The sequence below is a fragment of the Salvelinus sp. IW2-2015 genome, linkage group LG4q.1:29, assembly GCF_002910315.2.
Source record: "Salvelinus sp. IW2-2015 linkage group LG4q.1:29, ASM291031v2, whole genome shotgun sequence".
Lineage (NCBI taxonomy): Eukaryota > Metazoa > Chordata > Actinopteri > Salmoniformes > Salmonidae > Salvelinus > Salvelinus sp. IW2-2015.
Window position 1 is genome coordinate 36,832,295 of NC_036842.1, and position 18,150 is coordinate 36,850,444.

At 45.5% G+C, this 18,150-nt stretch overlaps 1 protein-coding gene across 5 annotated transcripts in view; it reads right to left on the reverse strand.

The window, feature by feature from the left end:
* psd3l (pleckstrin and Sec7 domain containing 3, like) overlaps window positions 1-18,150 on the reverse strand; it is a 144,810-nt gene that overhangs the window by 106,944 nt on the left and 19,716 nt on the right. For 4 of the 5 annotated variants that reach the window (XM_023984628.1, XM_023984627.2, XM_070442883.1 and 1 more), the window contains exon 4: window positions 15,767-16,261. In XM_023984628.1, coding sequence (XP_023840396.1) covers window positions 15,767-16,261 — 495 coding nt within the window. Of the gene's footprint in view, window positions 1-10,935; window positions 11,019-15,766; window positions 16,262-18,150 lie in introns of those variants that run through there. The other variant, XM_023984630.2, reaches the window with a different exon arrangement.

Below are 18,150 nucleotides of genomic sequence, written 5' to 3' on the forward strand. Positions count from 1 at the left end.
CTGCATTGTCGGAACTAGAAGCACTAGCATTTCGCTACACTCGCATTAACATCTGCTAACCATGTGTATGTGACTAATAAAATTTGATTTGATTTTCAGGGCAGAACGGCAGATTTTTACCTTGTCAGCTCGGGAAGTCGATCGAGCAACCTCACAGAAAAAAAGGAACAAAATGGAATTCAAATAATTTAACAAACATCATCAATTAGTTGTTTAAAAAAACGATTACCGAAATTTCTGTTAAATCGCTTAGCATTAGTAAATGAGGGATATCAAGTATATTGATAGCAGGTGCTTCCACACAGGTGCGGTTCCTGAGTTAATTAAGCAATTAACATCCCATGCTTAGTGCCCCCATAGGATGACAATGCCCCCATCCACAAGTGGTCACTGAATGGTTTGAAGAGCATGAAAAAGATGTAACCCATATGCCATGGTCGTCTCAGACAACAGATCTCAACCTAATTGAACACTTATGGGAGATTCTGGAGCAGCGCCTGAAACAGCGTTTAGATATAGAGGGCTTGAGTGATGCTGACTCTCTGGGGCGAGGGTGAGACAGAGAGATCTATGACAACAACATCGAAGGACTTGTTAGTCCGAGTCAGACTGTCACCACAGAGGGACCTGTTTATCAGTAGGTCAGTCACCACGAGGGACCTGTTTATCAGTCAGTCAACACTGAGGGACCTATTAGTCAGTCACCACTGAGGGACCTGCTAGTTTGTCAGTCAGTCACCCCTTAGGGACCTGTTAGTCAGTCACCACTGGGGGACCGGTTAGTCAGTCATCAGTCAGTCACCAATGAGGGACCTGTTAGTCAGTCACCCCTGAGGGAACTGCTAGATAGTCAGTCAGTCACCCCTGAGGGACCTGCTAGTTAGTTAGTCAGTCAGTCACCACTGAGGGACCTGCTAATTAGAAAGTCAGTCACCCCTGAGGGACCTGTTAGTCAGTCAGTCACCACTGAGGGACCTATTAGTCAGTCAGTTAGTCAGTCACCACTGAGGGACCTATTAGTCAGTTAGCCAGTCACCACTGGGGGACCTGTTTATCAGTCAGTCAGTCACCCCTGGGGAACCAGTCAGTCAGTCACCGCTGAGGGACCGGTCAGTCAGTCACCGCTGCCGAGGGAACTGTCAGTCAGTCGGTCCCCGCCAAGGAACCGGTCAGTCGGTCAGTCAGTCACCGCCGAGGGACCGGTCAGTCAGTCGGTCCCCGCCGAGGGACTGGTCAATCGGTCCCCGCCGAGGGAACGGTCAGTCAGTCGGTCCCCGCCGAGGGACCGGTCAGTCAGTCAGTCACCGCTGCGGGACTGGTTAGTCAGTCACCACTGAGGGACCTATTAGTCAGTCAGTCAGTCACCACTGAGTGATCAGTCAGTCACCCCTGAGGAACCTGCTAGTCAATCAGTCAGTCCCCACTGAGGGACCGGTCAGTTGGTCACCGCTGAGGAACCGGTCAGTCAGTCACCCCTGAGGGACCTGTTAGTCAGTCACCCCTGAGGGACCTGTCAGTCAGTCACACCCACCCTCTTTCTACCCATCCCCTTGGGCTGAGAACGTCTGCTATCAATCAGGTCAAGGTCCCACTGAAGGACCGGTCAGTTGGTCCCGTTTTTCACCTTACAGCGCTGAGGAACGGGTCCAGTCAGTCACCCCTGAGGGATGTTAGTCAAGGTCACCAAAAACACGCCTCCGCCTGAGGATCCCCCCCCCCCTGTCATCAGTCAGCATCACTGGTGGGGAACCCTGTCAGTCAGTGTCAAACCAAGCAAACCCCTAACTGAGGGAGCCTGTCAGTTCATCAACGCAGCAAACAAACACACTTTTAGGGACCCTGTCAGTCAGTCAATCATCTTTGAGGGACCTCGATCAGCCAGTCAACACGCGCGGCACTGAGGAGACCTGTCATTTTTCAGTCACAGCTCAACTTTCCATCATAGCGCGAATCTCCATACCATACCACTTCACAGAGGGGGACCTGTTTCAGTCCCAGGATGTGCCACGATTTTTCCTTTAAGTTATCCACCACTCCAGAGACACTCTGTCAGTCAGTCCAAAAACTCACTGAGCGGACCTGTCCAGTCAGCATAACCACTATTCCACCACGAGGGACCCCTGTCAGTCAGTCAGCTATCACCGACTGAGGGAATCCCTTCGGAGTCAGATCAGTTTCACTAAGATATTCACTGAGGGGAACTCCCGTGTCAGTCCAGTCCAGGCGTGGGTCCAGCCACTGAGCGGGGACCTGTCCGTACGTCCAAGTCCAACTCCTCGACTAGGGGAACCCCTGTCAAGGAGTCAGTCAGTGCCTCAACGCCATCTCGCACTGAGGAAAGAAATGAAATCCACCCTGTCCATCAGTCAGTTTCACGTTCTACTGGGGACTGTCAGTCAGTCATCACACTACTGAGGGACTGTCAGTCAGTCCAAGTCCACCACTGAGGGACCTGTCAGTACAGTACCATCACGTCACGCGGCGACCTGTCAGTCAAAGTCCAGCTCACCACTGAGGGACAGCTGTCAGTCGTCAATCACGCATCACTCTGAGGGAGACCTCTGTCCAGGTCAGTCAGTCAAACACACTGAGGCGATACCTGTCCAGTCCAAAGAGTCCAGTCACGCCGCACACGTTGAGAGGACGGTGTCCAGTCAATCACCGGGACAGGGACCTATTAAGTCCGTACCAAAACCCCACGAGGAGCTTTGTCATCCATCAGTTTAACCACTTCGAGGGAAGCGCTGTCAGTCAGTCAGTCAGTCAGTCACCACTGAGGGACCTGTCAGTCAGTCAGTCAGTCAGTCACCACTGAGGGACCTGTCAGTCAGTCAGTCACCACGAGGGACCTGTCAGTCAGTCAGTCACCACTGAGGGACCTGTTTAGTCAGTCAGTCAGTCAGTCAGCATCTATGATTCACATGGCCCATGGCCAGGCCAGAAGAAAGCCCACTGGACATAGAACTTCTGACATAGACATATCTTCACTTCTAAAGCATGCAGTTCCTCATAGCAATAATCCTCCAAATGTGTCCACTGATAGACTTGCATATATCAGGCTAGTCCTCAAAATGTGTAAAATAGTGTTTTAATATTATTCTGTACAATAAACAGCACAGAGTATTGAGGAACATTCCTCATCATGATTAAAGGGTGACACAATGGTGAGTCTGATCCAGGCTACCCCTGAGGGAAGTAAACTGCAATCATCAAGTATATTACTTACAGTTGAAGTCGGGAGTTTACATACACTTAGGTTGGAGTCATTAAAACTCGTTTTTCAACCACTCCACACATTTCTTGTTAACAAACTATAGTTTTGGCAAGTCGGTTAGGATATCTACCTTGTGCATGACACAAGTCATTTTTCCAACAATTGTTTACAGACAGATTTTAATCACAATTCCAGTGGGTCAGAGGTTTACATACACTAAGTTGACTGTGACTTTAAACAGCTTGGAAAATTACAGAAAATTATGTCATGGCTTTAGAAGCTTCCAATAGGCTAATTGACATAATTCGAGTCAATTGGAGGTGTACCTGTGGATGTATTTCAAGGCCTACCTTCAAACTCAGTGCCTCTTTGCTTGACATTATGGGAAAATCGAAATAAATCAGCCAAGACCTCAGAAAAAAATTTGTAGCCCACAAGTCTGGTTCATCCTTGGGAGCAATTTCCAAACGCCTCAAGGTACCACGTTCATCTATACAAACAATAGTACGCAAGTATAAACACCATAGGACCACGCAGCAGTCATAACGCTCAGGAAGGAGACAGATATATTGTGGATATATTGAAGAAACATCTCAAGACATCAGTTAGGAAGTTAAAGCTTGGTCGCAAATGGGTCTTCCAAATGGACAATGACCCCAAGCATACTTCCAAAGTTGTGGCAAAATGGCTTAAGGACAACAAAGTCAAGGTATTGGAGTGGCCATCACAAAGACCTGACCTCAATCCTATAGAAAATTTGTGGGCAGAACTGAAAAGGCGTGTGCAAGCAAGGAGGCCGACAAACTTGACTCAGTTACAGCAGCTCTGTCAGGAGGAATGGGCCAAAATTCACCCAAYTTATTGTGGGAAGCTTGTGGAAGGCTACCCGAAACATTTGACCCAAGTTAAACAATTTAAAGGCAATGCTACCAAAAACTAAGTGAGTGTATGTAAACTTCTGACCCCCTGGGAATGTGATGAAAGAAATAATAGCCGAAATAAGTCAGTCATTCTCTATTATTATTCTGACATTTCACATTCTTAAAATAAAGTGCTGATCCTAACTGACCTTAGACAGGGAATTTTTACTCTGATTAAATGTCAGAAATTGTGAAAAACTGAGTTTAAATGTATTTCACTATGTAAACTTCATACTTCAACTGTAAATCCACAGAGAGCTACAGGATTAGGCCTAAATCCAAATATAGAAATGTGCAGTATTCAGTACTCACATGCATGACACGCCAACCTGCTCCAAATAACAACATGCAGTAAATATACAATTTCAACATCCAATATTGGAGTAAAATGCCAATGGTTAAAGAAACTTCAAATCATATAACTTGCCAGCGTGGCTCTTCACAAGAAAAATCTCCTTATTCTGCCTTTTAAAAAGGTAGATTGACCTCAGTAGATTCAATGTAAAGCAATTCAAAGTCAGTAAAGAACAACTTCATTGACCAATCTGGCTCGTCATATTTCCAATTGATGCAATGTAAAGGCGTGATTTTTAGCCCAGTCTTATCAACAGCGAGGAGGAAGTATCATCTGCCAGTTTCCATCACTTCTTTTAATAAGAAACAATCTGTTGAAAATCCCAAATTGTTTGCATAGTCAACTTACACACAGCTCTGACACACACACACGTATCCCACCAGACATGCCACCAGGGGTCTTTTCATAGTCCCAAATCCAGAACACATTCAAGAAAACGTACAGTATTATATAGAGCCCTTATTGCATGGAACTTCCTTCCATCTCATATTGCTCAAATAAACAGCAAACCTTTACAATTGGCTCATTCATCCCCCTCCTCTCCCCTGTAACTATTCCCCAGGTCGTTGCTGCAAATGAGAACGTGTTCTCAGTCAACTTACCTGGTAAAATAACGGTAAAATAAAATAAAAAAACTGGTTTCAAAAAACAGATAAAAGCAACACCTGGTGGCACAATGCCTCTCCCCTATTTGACCTAGATAGTTTGTGTGTATGCATTGATATGTAGGCTACGTGTGCCTTTTTAAAATGTATGTAGTTCTGTCCTTGAGCTTTTCTTGTCTAATGATGTTCTGTATTATGTCATTCTGTATTACGTTTCATGTTTTGTGTGGACCCCAGGAAGAATAGCTGCTGCTTTTGCAACAGCTAATGGGGATACTAATAAGATACCAAACTTACCAGCACTACGACCAGGAATATGACTTTCCCAAAGCAGATCCTTAGTCTGCACCTCCCTGGTCATTTAAACTGATACCAGAGGCCGACCCAAAACAACGCCGTCGTAGGAGAGGGTGCCGGAGCGGTCTTCTAGTGAGGCTTCGGATGCGCACACACCACCCACCGCTTCCGAGTATATTACTCGCTAATGTCCAGTCCCTAGTTAACAAAGTCGACGAAAATTAGGGCAATAGTTGCTTTCCAAAGAGATATCCGGGATTATAACATACTCGGTTTCACGGAGACATGGCTAGCTGAGGACATGCTGTCAGAGTCCGTACAGCCAACGGGATTTCCAGTGTATCGCGCCGACAGGAACAAACATCATTCATAATTAACGACTCATGGTGTAATTGTAACAACATACAGGAACTCAAGTCCTTTTGTTTAACTGACCTAAAATTCCTCACAATCAAATGCCAACCGTATTATCTCCCAAGAGAACTCTCCTCGGTTGTCGTCACAGCCGTGTATATCCCCCCTCAAGCGGATACCAAGACGGCCAAAAAAGGAACTTCACTGGACCTTATGCAAACTGGAAACCATATATCCTGATTTATTTATTGTAGCTGGGGATTTTAACAAAGCTAATCTGAGAACAAGGCTAACTGAATTCTATCAGCATATCGATTGCAGTATACGAGCGAGTAAAACTCAACCATTGCAACTCTAACCTCCGCGATGCATACAAGGCCCTCCCCCGCCCTCCTTTTGGCAAATCTGACCATGACTACATCTTGTTGCTCCCATCCTATAGGCACAAACTAAAACAGGAAACGCCCGTGCTTAGGTCTATCCAATGCTGGTCTGCCAAATGGATTCCATGCTTCAAGATTGCATCGATCACGTGGACTGGGATATGTTCTGGGTAGCCTCAGACAATAACATTGACGTATACGCTGACTCGGTGAGCGAGTATATAAGGAAGTGTATAGAAGATGTTGTACCCACTGTGACTATTAAAACCTTCCCGAACCAGAAACTGTGGATTGATGGCAGCATTCACGCAAAACTGAAAGCATGTACCACCGCATATAATCATGGCAAGGTGACTGGAAACATGGCCGAATACAAACAGTGTAGTTATTCCCTCCGTGGGGCAATCAAACAAGAAAAGCGTCAGTACAGAGACAAAGTGGAGTCGCAATTCAACGGCTTAAACACGAGATGTATGTGGCGGGGTCTACAGACAATCACAGATTACAAAAAGAAAACCAGCCCCGTTGCGGATATCGACATCTTGCTCCCAGACAAATTAAACAACTTCTTTGCGCGCTTTGAGGACAATACAGTGCCACCGACACGGCCTGCTACCAGAGACTGTGGGCTCTCCTTCTCCGTGGCCAACGTGAGTCAAATATTTAAACATGTTAACCCTCGCAAGGCTGCCGGTCCAGACGGCATCCCTAGCCGCATCTTCAGAGCATGCGCAGACCAGCTGGCTGGTGTGGTTACGGACATATTCAATCAATCCCTATCCCAGTCTGCTGTCCCCACATGCTTCAAGTCACCATTGTTCAATGGTCACCATTGTTCCTGTTCCCAAGAAAGCTAACTGAACTACATGACTATCGCCCCGTAGAACTCACTTCTGTCATTATGAAGTGCTTTGAGAGACTATTACCTCCACCCTACCTGTTACCCTAGACCCACTCCAATTTGCTTACCGCCCCAACAGGTCCACAGACGATGCAATCGCCATCACACTGCACAATCCCATCTAGACAAGAGGAACACCTATGTAAGAACGCATTAAGCTCGAGACCCTGGGTCTCAACCCCGCCCTGTGCAACTGGGTCCTGGACTTCCTGACCGCCCCCAGGTGGTGAAGGTAGGAAACATCTCCAATCCGCTGATCCTCAACACTGGGGCCCCACAAGGGTGCGTTCTCAGCCCTCTCCTGTAATCCCTGTTCACCCACGACTGCGTGGCCATGCACACCTCCAACTCAATCATCAAGCTTGCAGGCGACAATACAGTGGTAGGGTTGATTACCAACAACGACGAGACGGCCTAGAGGGAGGAGGTGAGGGCCTTCGGAGTGTGGTGTCAGGAAAATAACCTCTCACTCAATGTCAGCAAAACAAAAGAGATGGACTTCAGGAAATGGCAACAGGTGCACCCTCCTATTCACTTCGAAGGGATAGCAGTGGAGAAGGCGGAAAGTTTTAAGTTCCTCGGTGTACATATCACTGACAAACTGCAATGTTACACACACTCAGACAATGTGGTGAAAAAGGTGCAACAGCGCCTCTTCAACCTCAGGAGGCTAAAACAATTGTAGTGTCACCGAAAACCCTCACTAACCTTTACAGGTGCACAATTGAGAGCATCCTGTCGGGCTGTATCACCGCCTGGAACGGCAACTGTACGCCCACAACCGCAGGGCTCTCCAGAGGGTGGCCGGGTCTGCACAACGCATCACCGGGGGCAAACTACCTGCCCTCCAGGACACCTACAGCACCCGATGACACAGGAAGGCAAAAAAGATAATCAAGGACAATAACCACCCGAGCCACTACCGGTTCACCCAGCTTCCATCCAGAAGGTGAGGTCAGTACAGGTGCATCAAAGCTGGGACAGAGAGATAGAAGCTGTTTTTCAATCTCAAGCCATCAGATTGTTAAACAGACACCACTAGCACAGAGTGCCTGCAAGCTTGATGATTGAGTTGGAGGTGTGCATGGCCACGCAGTCGTGGGTGAACAGGGATCGTGGGTGCTGCCTACCTACAGACTTGATATCATTGGCCACTTTAATAAATGGAACAATAGTCACTTTAATAATGCCACTTTAAGAATGTTTACATATCTCGCATTACTCATCTCATATGTATATACTGTACAGTCGTGGCCAAAAGTTATGAGAATGACACAAATATAAATTTTCACAAAGTCTGCTGCCTCAGTTTGTAGGATGGCAATTTGCATATACTCCAGAATGTTATGAAGAGTGATCAGATGAATTGCAATTAATTGCAAAGTCCCTCTTTGCCATGCAAATGAACTGAATCCCCAAAAAACAGTTCCACTGCATTTCAGCCCTGCCACAAAAGGACCAGCTGACATCATGTCAGTGATTCTCTCATTAACACAGGTATGAGTGTTGACGAGGAAAGGGCTGGAGATCACGCTGTCATGCTGATTGAGTTCAAATAACAGACTGGAAGCTTCAAAAGGAGGGTGGTGCTTGGAATCATTGTTCTTCCTCTGTCAACCATGGTTACCTGCAAGGAAGCACGTGCCGTCATCTTTGCTTTGCACAAAAAGGGCTTCACAGGCAATGATATTGCTGCCAATAACATTGCACCTAAATCAAACATTTATCGGATCATCAAGAACTTCAAGGAGAGCGGTTCAATTGTTGTGAAGAAGGCTTCAGGGCACCCAAGAAAGTCCAGCAAGCACCAGGACCGTCTCCTAAAGTTGATTCAGCTGCAGGATCGGGGCACAACCAGTACAGAGCTTGCTCAGGAAAGGCAGCAGGCAGGTGTGAGTGCATCTGCATGCACAGTGAGGTGAAGACTTTTGGAGGATGGCTTTTTGACAAGAAGGGCAGCAAAGAAGCCAATTTTATCCAGGAAAAACATCAGGGATAGATTGATATTCATACAAAAGGTACAGGGATTGGACTGCTGAGGACTGGGGTAAAGTCATTTTCTCTGATGAATCCCCTTTCCGATTGTTTGGGGCATTCGGAAAAAAGCTTGTCCGGAGAAGACAAGGTGAGCGCTACCATCAGTCCTGTGTCATGCCAATAGTAAAGCATCCTGAGACCATTCATATGTGGGGTTGCTTCTCAGCCAAGGGAGTGGGCTCACTCACAATTTTGCCTAAAAACACAGCCATGAATAAAGAATGGTACCAACACATCCTCCGAGAGCAACTTCTCCCAACCATCCAGGAACAGTTTGGTAACGAACAATGCAATTTCCAGCATGATGGAGCCCCTTGCCACCTTGCCAAAACATTGATATTCTGGGTCCGTGGCCAGGAAACTCCCCAGACCTTAATCCCATTGAGAACTTGTGGTCAATCCTCAAGAGGCGGGTGGACAAACAAAAACCTACAAATTCTGACAAACTCCAAGCATTGATTATGCAAGAATGGGCTGCCATCAGTCAGGATGTGGCCCAGAAGTTAATTGACAGCATGCCAGGGCGGATTGCAGAGGTCTTGAAAAAGAAGGGTCAACACTGCAAATATTACTCTTTGCATCAACTTCATGTAATTGTCAATAAAAGCCTTTGACACTTATGAAATGCTTGTAATTATACTTCAGTATTCCATAGTAAAATCTGACAAAAATATCTAAAGACACTGAAGCAGCTAACTTTGTTGAATAATAATTTGTCATTCTCAAAACTTTTGGCCACGAATGTATACTGTATACCCTTCACTATCTATTCATTACTATCTATTGCATCTTATCTTATGTCACTGCTCATCCATATATTTGATACATATATATTCTCATCCCATTCCTTTACTAGATTGTGTGTATTAGGTTATGTTGTGGAGTTTTTAGATGTTACCTGTTAGATACTGCTGTACTGTCAGATCTAGAAGCATAAGCATTTTGCTACACTCGCAATAACATCTGCTAACCATGTGTATGTGACCAATAAAATTAGATTTGAACTCACATCTTAACTGCAAATATCAACTGTAAAAAAAAATATATGTTTTTACACTAAAGTTGCTTTTTTCCCAGCCTTGCTACATTTCGATCTGCAGGTTGCATGAAACTCTCCCCACAACACCAAATTGGTTGTAGAGAACTACACGTGCAGGAAGGATGAAGGTTTTAACAATTCAATGCAATGAAACTGAGTATTAAAGTCTTATGGGAGATTAGTCCTTTCCATTTCCGCTTGTGACTCAATGGTCACTGATATGACATGTACATGTACCGCTGTCAATTGTCTATCTTGTGTGTACAAAGTAAACGGCATGTCTTTTTAAAACACAATCATTTGAATGGCCTTTTGCATTTCGGTTCTGGATGAGTTAGTGGGCTGCACATTAAACAGTTGCAGACTTGACACAAATGCCCAGAGGCGCTATATTTTCTCAACCCAGACAGCAAATATTCAAATGAGCCTAATATCTCAACTGGCTTTCCATTTAGCATGACATTGAATAGTACATTACTATTCCTGCCATACTCCTGCTCTCTTTCCTGGTGGTACAGGAACCACCCACTTCCTGGGAGAAGGAGAGAGCGAGGGCGAAAAGGACAACAAAATTAATACGGCAAAGCAAAGCCTCCCGTTAACAACCTTTGCTGGAGAGAGAGGGAAAGAGAGAGAGAGAGAGGAGTAAACCGGCAACTGTTTCTACAAGCCACACTGCAGAGCACACAGCACACGTTAAACAGCAGGAGAGGAGAGCAAACCGCTTGGCTGCACTCTCCAAGCCGACAGCCTATGAAAGAAAGGCTAGGAGCAGCCATCGTCATGACGATAAGGCAGAATGTCATGCATTGCTGAAGGTCGCCACTTACTGGATGGAGTCGCTTTCAGTTGCATCAGCGGCGTCGGCTGGGCCTGGCTGGGAGAAACAGGCCGATACAAAGGAGCCCATAGGAAGCCGGCCTCACCAGCAGGAGAAGAGGGGGAGGAGGAAGAGGAGAAAAGTCCCTAAGAATGAAACTCTTTAGCTTTAGCCTGCGCCATGTGACCGGCGGCCGGGTCCCTTAGCGCTCTGTGCTTTGACCTACATGGAGACAAGAGCACTGCTGTTTCTTGCCCTCGGCTGCTGCTGCTGCTGCTGCTAGGACAACACAGGTAGAAAGCCTCAATTCTGCTTATTCATTTGAAGCCGAAAGCTCTGGGCCCGACTGGCTGGAGTGTGTCTGTCTGTCTGTGTATGTATGTATGTGTGTGTGTGTGTGTGTGTGTGTGTCTGTCTGCATGCGTGCGGCAGGGAGCCGGCAAGAGGACACGAGTTTAGTCCATCATGGTGCTCCCTGTGATATCCAGCTGGAAATGAGCCTTGCTTCCTGCCTCCCTCCCCATCTGCTGAAGGGGCCTGAGCCCTGACCGTGTGCTGAGGCCACTCCTCAAGGAAGCATGAATGAAGGAAGGAGTGGGATTGTGCTGGCTGCTCGGGTGGTGGCAGGCAGGGTGTGTGTGTGTGGGTGTGTGTGTGGGGGGGGGGGGTATTTATGTCCTTCACCGTATGAGTGTGAGAGTCGGGGCTCCGCGGGGCTTGTGTCTGCTGTTCTACTCAGGCTATAAATAACACTGCTGCTTAATATCCTCTAACCTGGCTTGGTGGTAAAATGAGAAAAAAATGTCTTTGCAGGGGGATGTCAGTTGCACACACACGCTGGAAATAGTAGGCTACAGTATGAGCCTCTGCTCACAACACAGATACCTAACCTCTGATGATGTACTGCAGTGACGTAACATATTGAATGCCAAATTCATTTTCCGATTGGAATATAATAGCTGCAGTGTTTGGAGACACATATTAAATAGGCTGTGTTTCAGAAGAAATCTTTTACAAAAAGCTCACTACAAATTGGATGCAAATTGGAGCCATCGGATAAAATTCTGAATGAATCGAAATTAAGATAGATTATTGCCAAGTGTTAGGAAGAAAAATGATTTACAATTCAATGCTCATTTGACCTTTTTCAAGGGTAGATGGTTGTATAAATTCATTTGACCCATTACTCTTATCCATCCTTGCACTTTGACATGATGCGAGTCAGTTCCTATCAAAGGTCGATGATAAACATCAAAGCCGGGATGAAGCTTTCCTTTCAAATGTCGGGGCAGAGACCACTTGGCTTGAGGAGCTTTTGAAGTTAGGGCTGTGACGGTCATGGAATTTCAGATTAAGGTTTTGTCAGCCAAATGGCCGCGGTCACCGTACATTTTTCTATTTATTTATTTTCTCCTCTCCTGAGGCATGTGCTGCTGCTGCAGGGAGGGGGGGGGTTCCTAGGCAACCAAAGACTAATTTGCTACAACACCGACAACAAGTTTCATCACGTTGTAAAGAGTTTGTGTTACCATGGAAATGGACTAAACCGCACAAATGCCCAACCAGAGTCTTTGGTCAGCTGTTTGTTCAACACAAAAAGCGGTTATGACAGTTATTTTACTTTCATGACAGTCTTCATCTATAAAATCGGCAGTTACACGATTATACAATTACCGTGCCAGCCTATTTGAAATAGTATATTCCTTTTCAAAGAAAATAATCTAAGGGAGCATACATTTTACCCCTGCTGCACCCCACCCATGCAGCGGAGGATTTACTGTGAGCTTTCACATTTCTGTTGTGAAAAGAAGGAAATGTCTGCAGCCTCCATGCCTCCTGCTCAGTAATATGCCCAGGAATTCAGACCTCAAATCCTAAAAGCTGTTTCCAATGTAAGTTGTGCTCTTACAGTTTTGGTTTTTATTGTCTGTTAGCTTTAAAAAGTACAGGAACAAAGTTGACTATGTTTTGACTCGCGGAGGTACAGTAGGCCTAGACTAAATGTCGATTCTGAGAGCACCTAAAAAGTCAAGGTATAGAACAACAAGACATTATTTGATTATGGCCAAATTAGGATTCACAAAAGAATGCTTTACCACAAAGCACAAAGAACAATAGCAAGTTATTGGACTGAGCTGGTGGGTTGTACCAATTCAATCTGTGCCTTCCAGATGTTTTTGTTTGTGCCACGTACACTGTGCTTGAACAATAATGTATTAAAATGACACTAATGGCCTGACCCTAATGGCTCCTGCAAAACCAATTATAAAGCCTATATTACGGTGATGGATTTACAAACTGCTCTTTAAGTGTCTCTGGAGTGGAAGAAAGATATGCAAACACTAGCTATGTCTGTATATTAAGAGACACTGAGGCATGTTTCTTAACACCTTAGCTATGCTGTATATTAAGAGACACTGAGCATGTTTCTTAACACCTAGCTATGTCTGTATATTAAGAGACACTGAGCATGTTTCTTAACACCTAGCTATGTCTGTATATTAAGAGACACTGAGGCATGTTTCTTAACACCTAGCTATGTCTGTTCATAAATACACTGAGGCATGTTTCTTAACACCTAGCTATGTCTGTATATTAAGAGACACTGAGGCATGTTTCTTAACACCTAGCTATGTCTGTATATAAGAGACACTGAGGCATGTTCTTAACACCTAGCTATGTCTGTAATTAGAGACACTGAGGATTTTTAACACTAGCTATGTCTGTATATTAAGACACTGAGCATGGTTCTTAACACTAGCTATGTCTGTATATTAAGAGACACTGAGGCATGTTTCTTAACACCTAGCTATGTCTGTATATTAAGAGACACTGAGGCATGTTTCTTAACACCTAGCTATGTCTGTATATTAGAGACATGAGCATTCTTAACACCTAAGCTATGTCTGAATTAAGAGACACTGAGGCATGTTTCTTAACACCTAGCTTGTCTGTATATAAGAGACACTGAGCATGTCTTAACACATAGCTATGTTAATTAAGAGACACTGAGGCATGTTTCTTAACACCTAGCTATTCTGTATATTAAGAGACACTGAGGCATGTTTCTTAACACCTAGCTATGTCTGTAATTAAGAGACACTGAGGCATGTTTCTTAACACCTAGCTATGTCTGTATATTAAGAGACACTGAGGATGTGTCTTAACAACTAGCTATGTCTGTATATTAAGAGACACGAGCATGTTCTTAACACCTAGCTGTAATCATATCAAAACAAAACTGTAATCATAGATACCGATTGAATAATGGAGATATTGATTCATAACAATTCCTTATTGGAGTTTAAATTGACCAAGGCAGTGGCCACTAGTATCATTATCCCCCATGGAATACTGCAACAGAAGGATATGTCCTGCAGAGGGCAGCATTACCATAGTAATAAAACAGGAACAGGGTAAGATTGCAGGCACTGTGAAGCAGGAACTGGTAAGATTGGCAGGCACTGTGAAGCAGGAAAGGTATAAGATTGGCAGGCACTGTGAAGTAGGAACAGGGTAAGATTGGCAGGCAACTGTGAAGCAGGAACAGGTTAAGATTGGCAGGCACTGTGAAGCAGGAACAGGGTAAGATTGGCAGGCATGTGAGCAGGAAATGGTAAGATTGGCAGGCACTGTGAAGCAGGAACAGGGTAAGAATTGGCAGGCACTGTGAAGCAGGAACAGGGTAAGATTGGCAGCACTGTAAGAGACAGGTAAGATTGCAGCACTGTGAACAGGAACAGGGTAAGATTGGCAGGCACTGTGAAGCAGGAACAGGTAAATTGGCAGCACTGTGAAGCAGGAACAGGGTAAGATTGCAGGCACTGTGACAGCAGGAACAGGTAAGATTGGCAGCACTGTGCAAGCATGAACAGGGTAAGATTGGCAGGCACTGTGAAGCAGGAACAGGGTAAGATTGGCAGGCACTGTGAAGCAGGAACTGGGTAAGATTGGTGCAGGCACAACCTCATAAACACCTTGGAGGAACATTATATAGAGCAAGACAAAATGTACAAATATCTGGGAGTTTGGGTGGATGAGAAGTTGAGCTTCACCACCCATGTAGAGAACCTTGTCAGGAAACTCAAGCTGCGTATTGGGGTTTTATTACCAACACAAAGCTTGTTTTTCCTTTGACGCCAGAAAATAGTTGATTCTCTGTATTTGACTATGGTGGTACTACGTATGTGCAAGCCTCAAGCTCTACACTGAAGGCTCTTGACTGTGTATCATGCAGCCCTTAGACATCTCTGATTTGTGACAAAACTAACTCACCATTGTGATCTCTACAGTGCTGCCAGGTGGACATCACTAGCAACACGCAGGCTCAAACACTGATACATTCTTATTTATAAGGCCATTTTATTTGTCCTCTCTTCTAGCTCGGAATGAAAAAATCATACAAGCTCAGATCTCAATCTTGTTAAATGCTAACAGACCTGAGCATTAGAACGAGGAATATATTTCATTCCTCAGCCAACCTACAACTACAGGACCTGGTGTCCCTGGAGGAGGTCAAAGGTAAAATAGATGAACAGGTTGTTGAGACATGTAGTTGTTTCTAGTTGTCAACCCATGTCACTAGTTTGTGTTGCCTTATGTAAGGAAGCATGTTGTTTTACCTCTCTCACACACACACACACACACACACACACACACACACACACACACACACCCCTCTTTCTATAAGTTTATGCAGAATAAATCACCTTAAACCTTCTGTTCAGTGCCAGTGTAAGAAGTGCCACAACCTATAACAAATTCTCTATGAGAGTATAGGCCTAACAGTACAGTGAGCCTGTTGTTATTCAGCCACAATAATAAAGTCTATTCTTTCCTACCTCAGGCAGCCGTGCAGCCAGTCCTTTGGGTCCCGCTCCACCCCATTGGCCAGGGGTCCGCTGGAATGTTTATCTGATTGGCCGCTGAAAGCGGGGTCCCCACTTGCTACCACCTCCTCTAGGTAGGACGACGTCACTTCCAGGGCGGCTTTCCCGCCCTTCCCCGTGGTCGTGACGCTGAGTAGCTCCTGGCGCTCCCCCTGGCGCCCCGTGTTGGGCAATAACTCCACGAAGTGGCCCGTCTCCTTGAGGCGTTGCTGGATCATGGGAGTAAGGGGCATGTCGAAAGTGAAGCCTGAGTCCGCCTCGTCGTCAGCCGAGGAAGACAGGGCATCCAGAGAGTCCAGGCTGCTGTAAAGGGTGCTACGGAAACGGTCTGACTCCAGGATGCTCTCGAACTGCGAGCTGAAGACGTCGGTGGCCTCCTGGCTCTCCGATGTCTCCTTGCCATCCCGGTTATCCGACGGGTCCTCGCTGCCATTGGTCTTCGTACTCCTGAGGAAGTCGGGGACAAACAGAGACAATCATGGAAACTTTGACTTGGGACAAAAGTCAAGTCTTAGCCTTAACTTAGCAGAAGAAGACTGAAATTCAAACTAGCCTGTGGGAAACCTTAGCCATTATATTTCACAGCACATATCCATCTGGCATTCCTCCTCATTGAAATGGTTTGAGCCATAGAGATAGATAGAGGACTCATCTTTGTATCTGCGCTAGTATAGCATCTCCATTTTGAAGTAGTCAATTTTTCTTCACTATTGGCTGATCCCTCCTGATGACCAAGGTTGAACATGACTCCAACAGGGTCACCAGGAGGGATGAGTCAATGAAGTTGGAAGTCCCATCCAGTTTACTACATTAAAAATCGTGGAAGCCCTCAAGGGCACTGCCCATGCTAACACGGCCTTTTGGCCACTAGAGGCCTCTATCATCCTCTATGGTCTGAGTCTCCCTTTAAAGAGGAGCATTTTTCAAAACCACCTCATCTGCAATTGGATCACCTTCAACCAATCAGAGGACGGCCTAATTCAAAGCAGTGTTTGGCCACCTGTGATTTTGTCCTAAAACCCACCCATTGGTTCTGAAAGGATGCGGATTGGACCGGTCATTTGCTAACTCGTTCCAAACGCCAATCTATTGGAGGAAGGCCTGACTGATGTGATAGTGAAGTGAATCAAAATGGAGAATGCTGCGATCAGGCTGGTTCCACAAGGGTACTGAAACCTGGCCTGAATTGCTTGGATTAGTATATTGTTCCTCTACCAAGAAGAAATAGATTAGATTCAGCGATATGACGCTACCATAAGAAGCGGGGCAACTCTCAACCCAAACAAAAAGAGTAAAAAAACAAGATGCTAATCTCGTCAGCATTTGTTGTCAAGCGGCTATCACGTTGCTCGAGGGAAGCATGTAACTCCCCTGGACATGCTCAAAAGTATCTGTACCAGTTAACTAGTGCAGCATCTTGCTTAGCACTCCCCATGATAACATCTTTGGTCCCACTGCTGTTTATGGTCACATCATACTGCTTACTTCCTGCATCTCAAACAGAGCTAAATGCACTGTCCCTGTCGTAGAGGCCTATAGCCGCTGTGGTGAACTCAGCTAAATGCACTGTCCCTGTCGTAGAGGCTATAGCCGCTGTGGTGAACTCAGCTAAATGCGCAGCTTCCCTGTCATAAGAGGCCTATAGCCGCTGTGGTGAAGCTCAGCTAAAATGCTGACTCAGCTAAATGCACTTCCATAGTCCTAGAGGCCTATAGCCCTGTGGTCGAACTCAAGCTAAATGCACTGTCCCTGTCGTAGAGGCCTATAGCCGCTGTGGTGAACTCAGCTAAATGCACTGTCCCTGTCATAGAGGCGCTATAGCCGCTGTGGTGAACTTCAGCTAAATGCACTGTCCATGTCCTAGAGGCCTATAGCCGCTGTGGGGTGAACTCAGCTAAATGCACTGTCCCTGTCGTAGAGGCCTATAGCCGCTGTGGTGACTCAGCTAAATGCACTGTCCCTGTCATAGAGGCCATAGCCGCGTGTGGTGAACTCAGAGGAAGTTATAAGACACTATTCCATTATTAACCCAGAGAACCTTGCACCTTTCTACTTCCTCTCAGCGAAACTCTAACAAAACAAACACATTTCTGTGGACTGTGACAATGTTAGTTTCCATGAATGGAAACATCCAGCAACTAAAAAGGAACTCCAACATTTTCTAAGGACAAAAAAAGCTACGGACGTTAGAAATATTGAAAACATAGTGGGGATCAAGTGTAAATCAGTGCCATAAAAATAACAGTGAAATAAACAGTGCATCATAATCAAACATATTTAGCTTGACATCTTATTTTACAGGCCTTCAGTCATGACAATCTAATTGGTCACAAGGG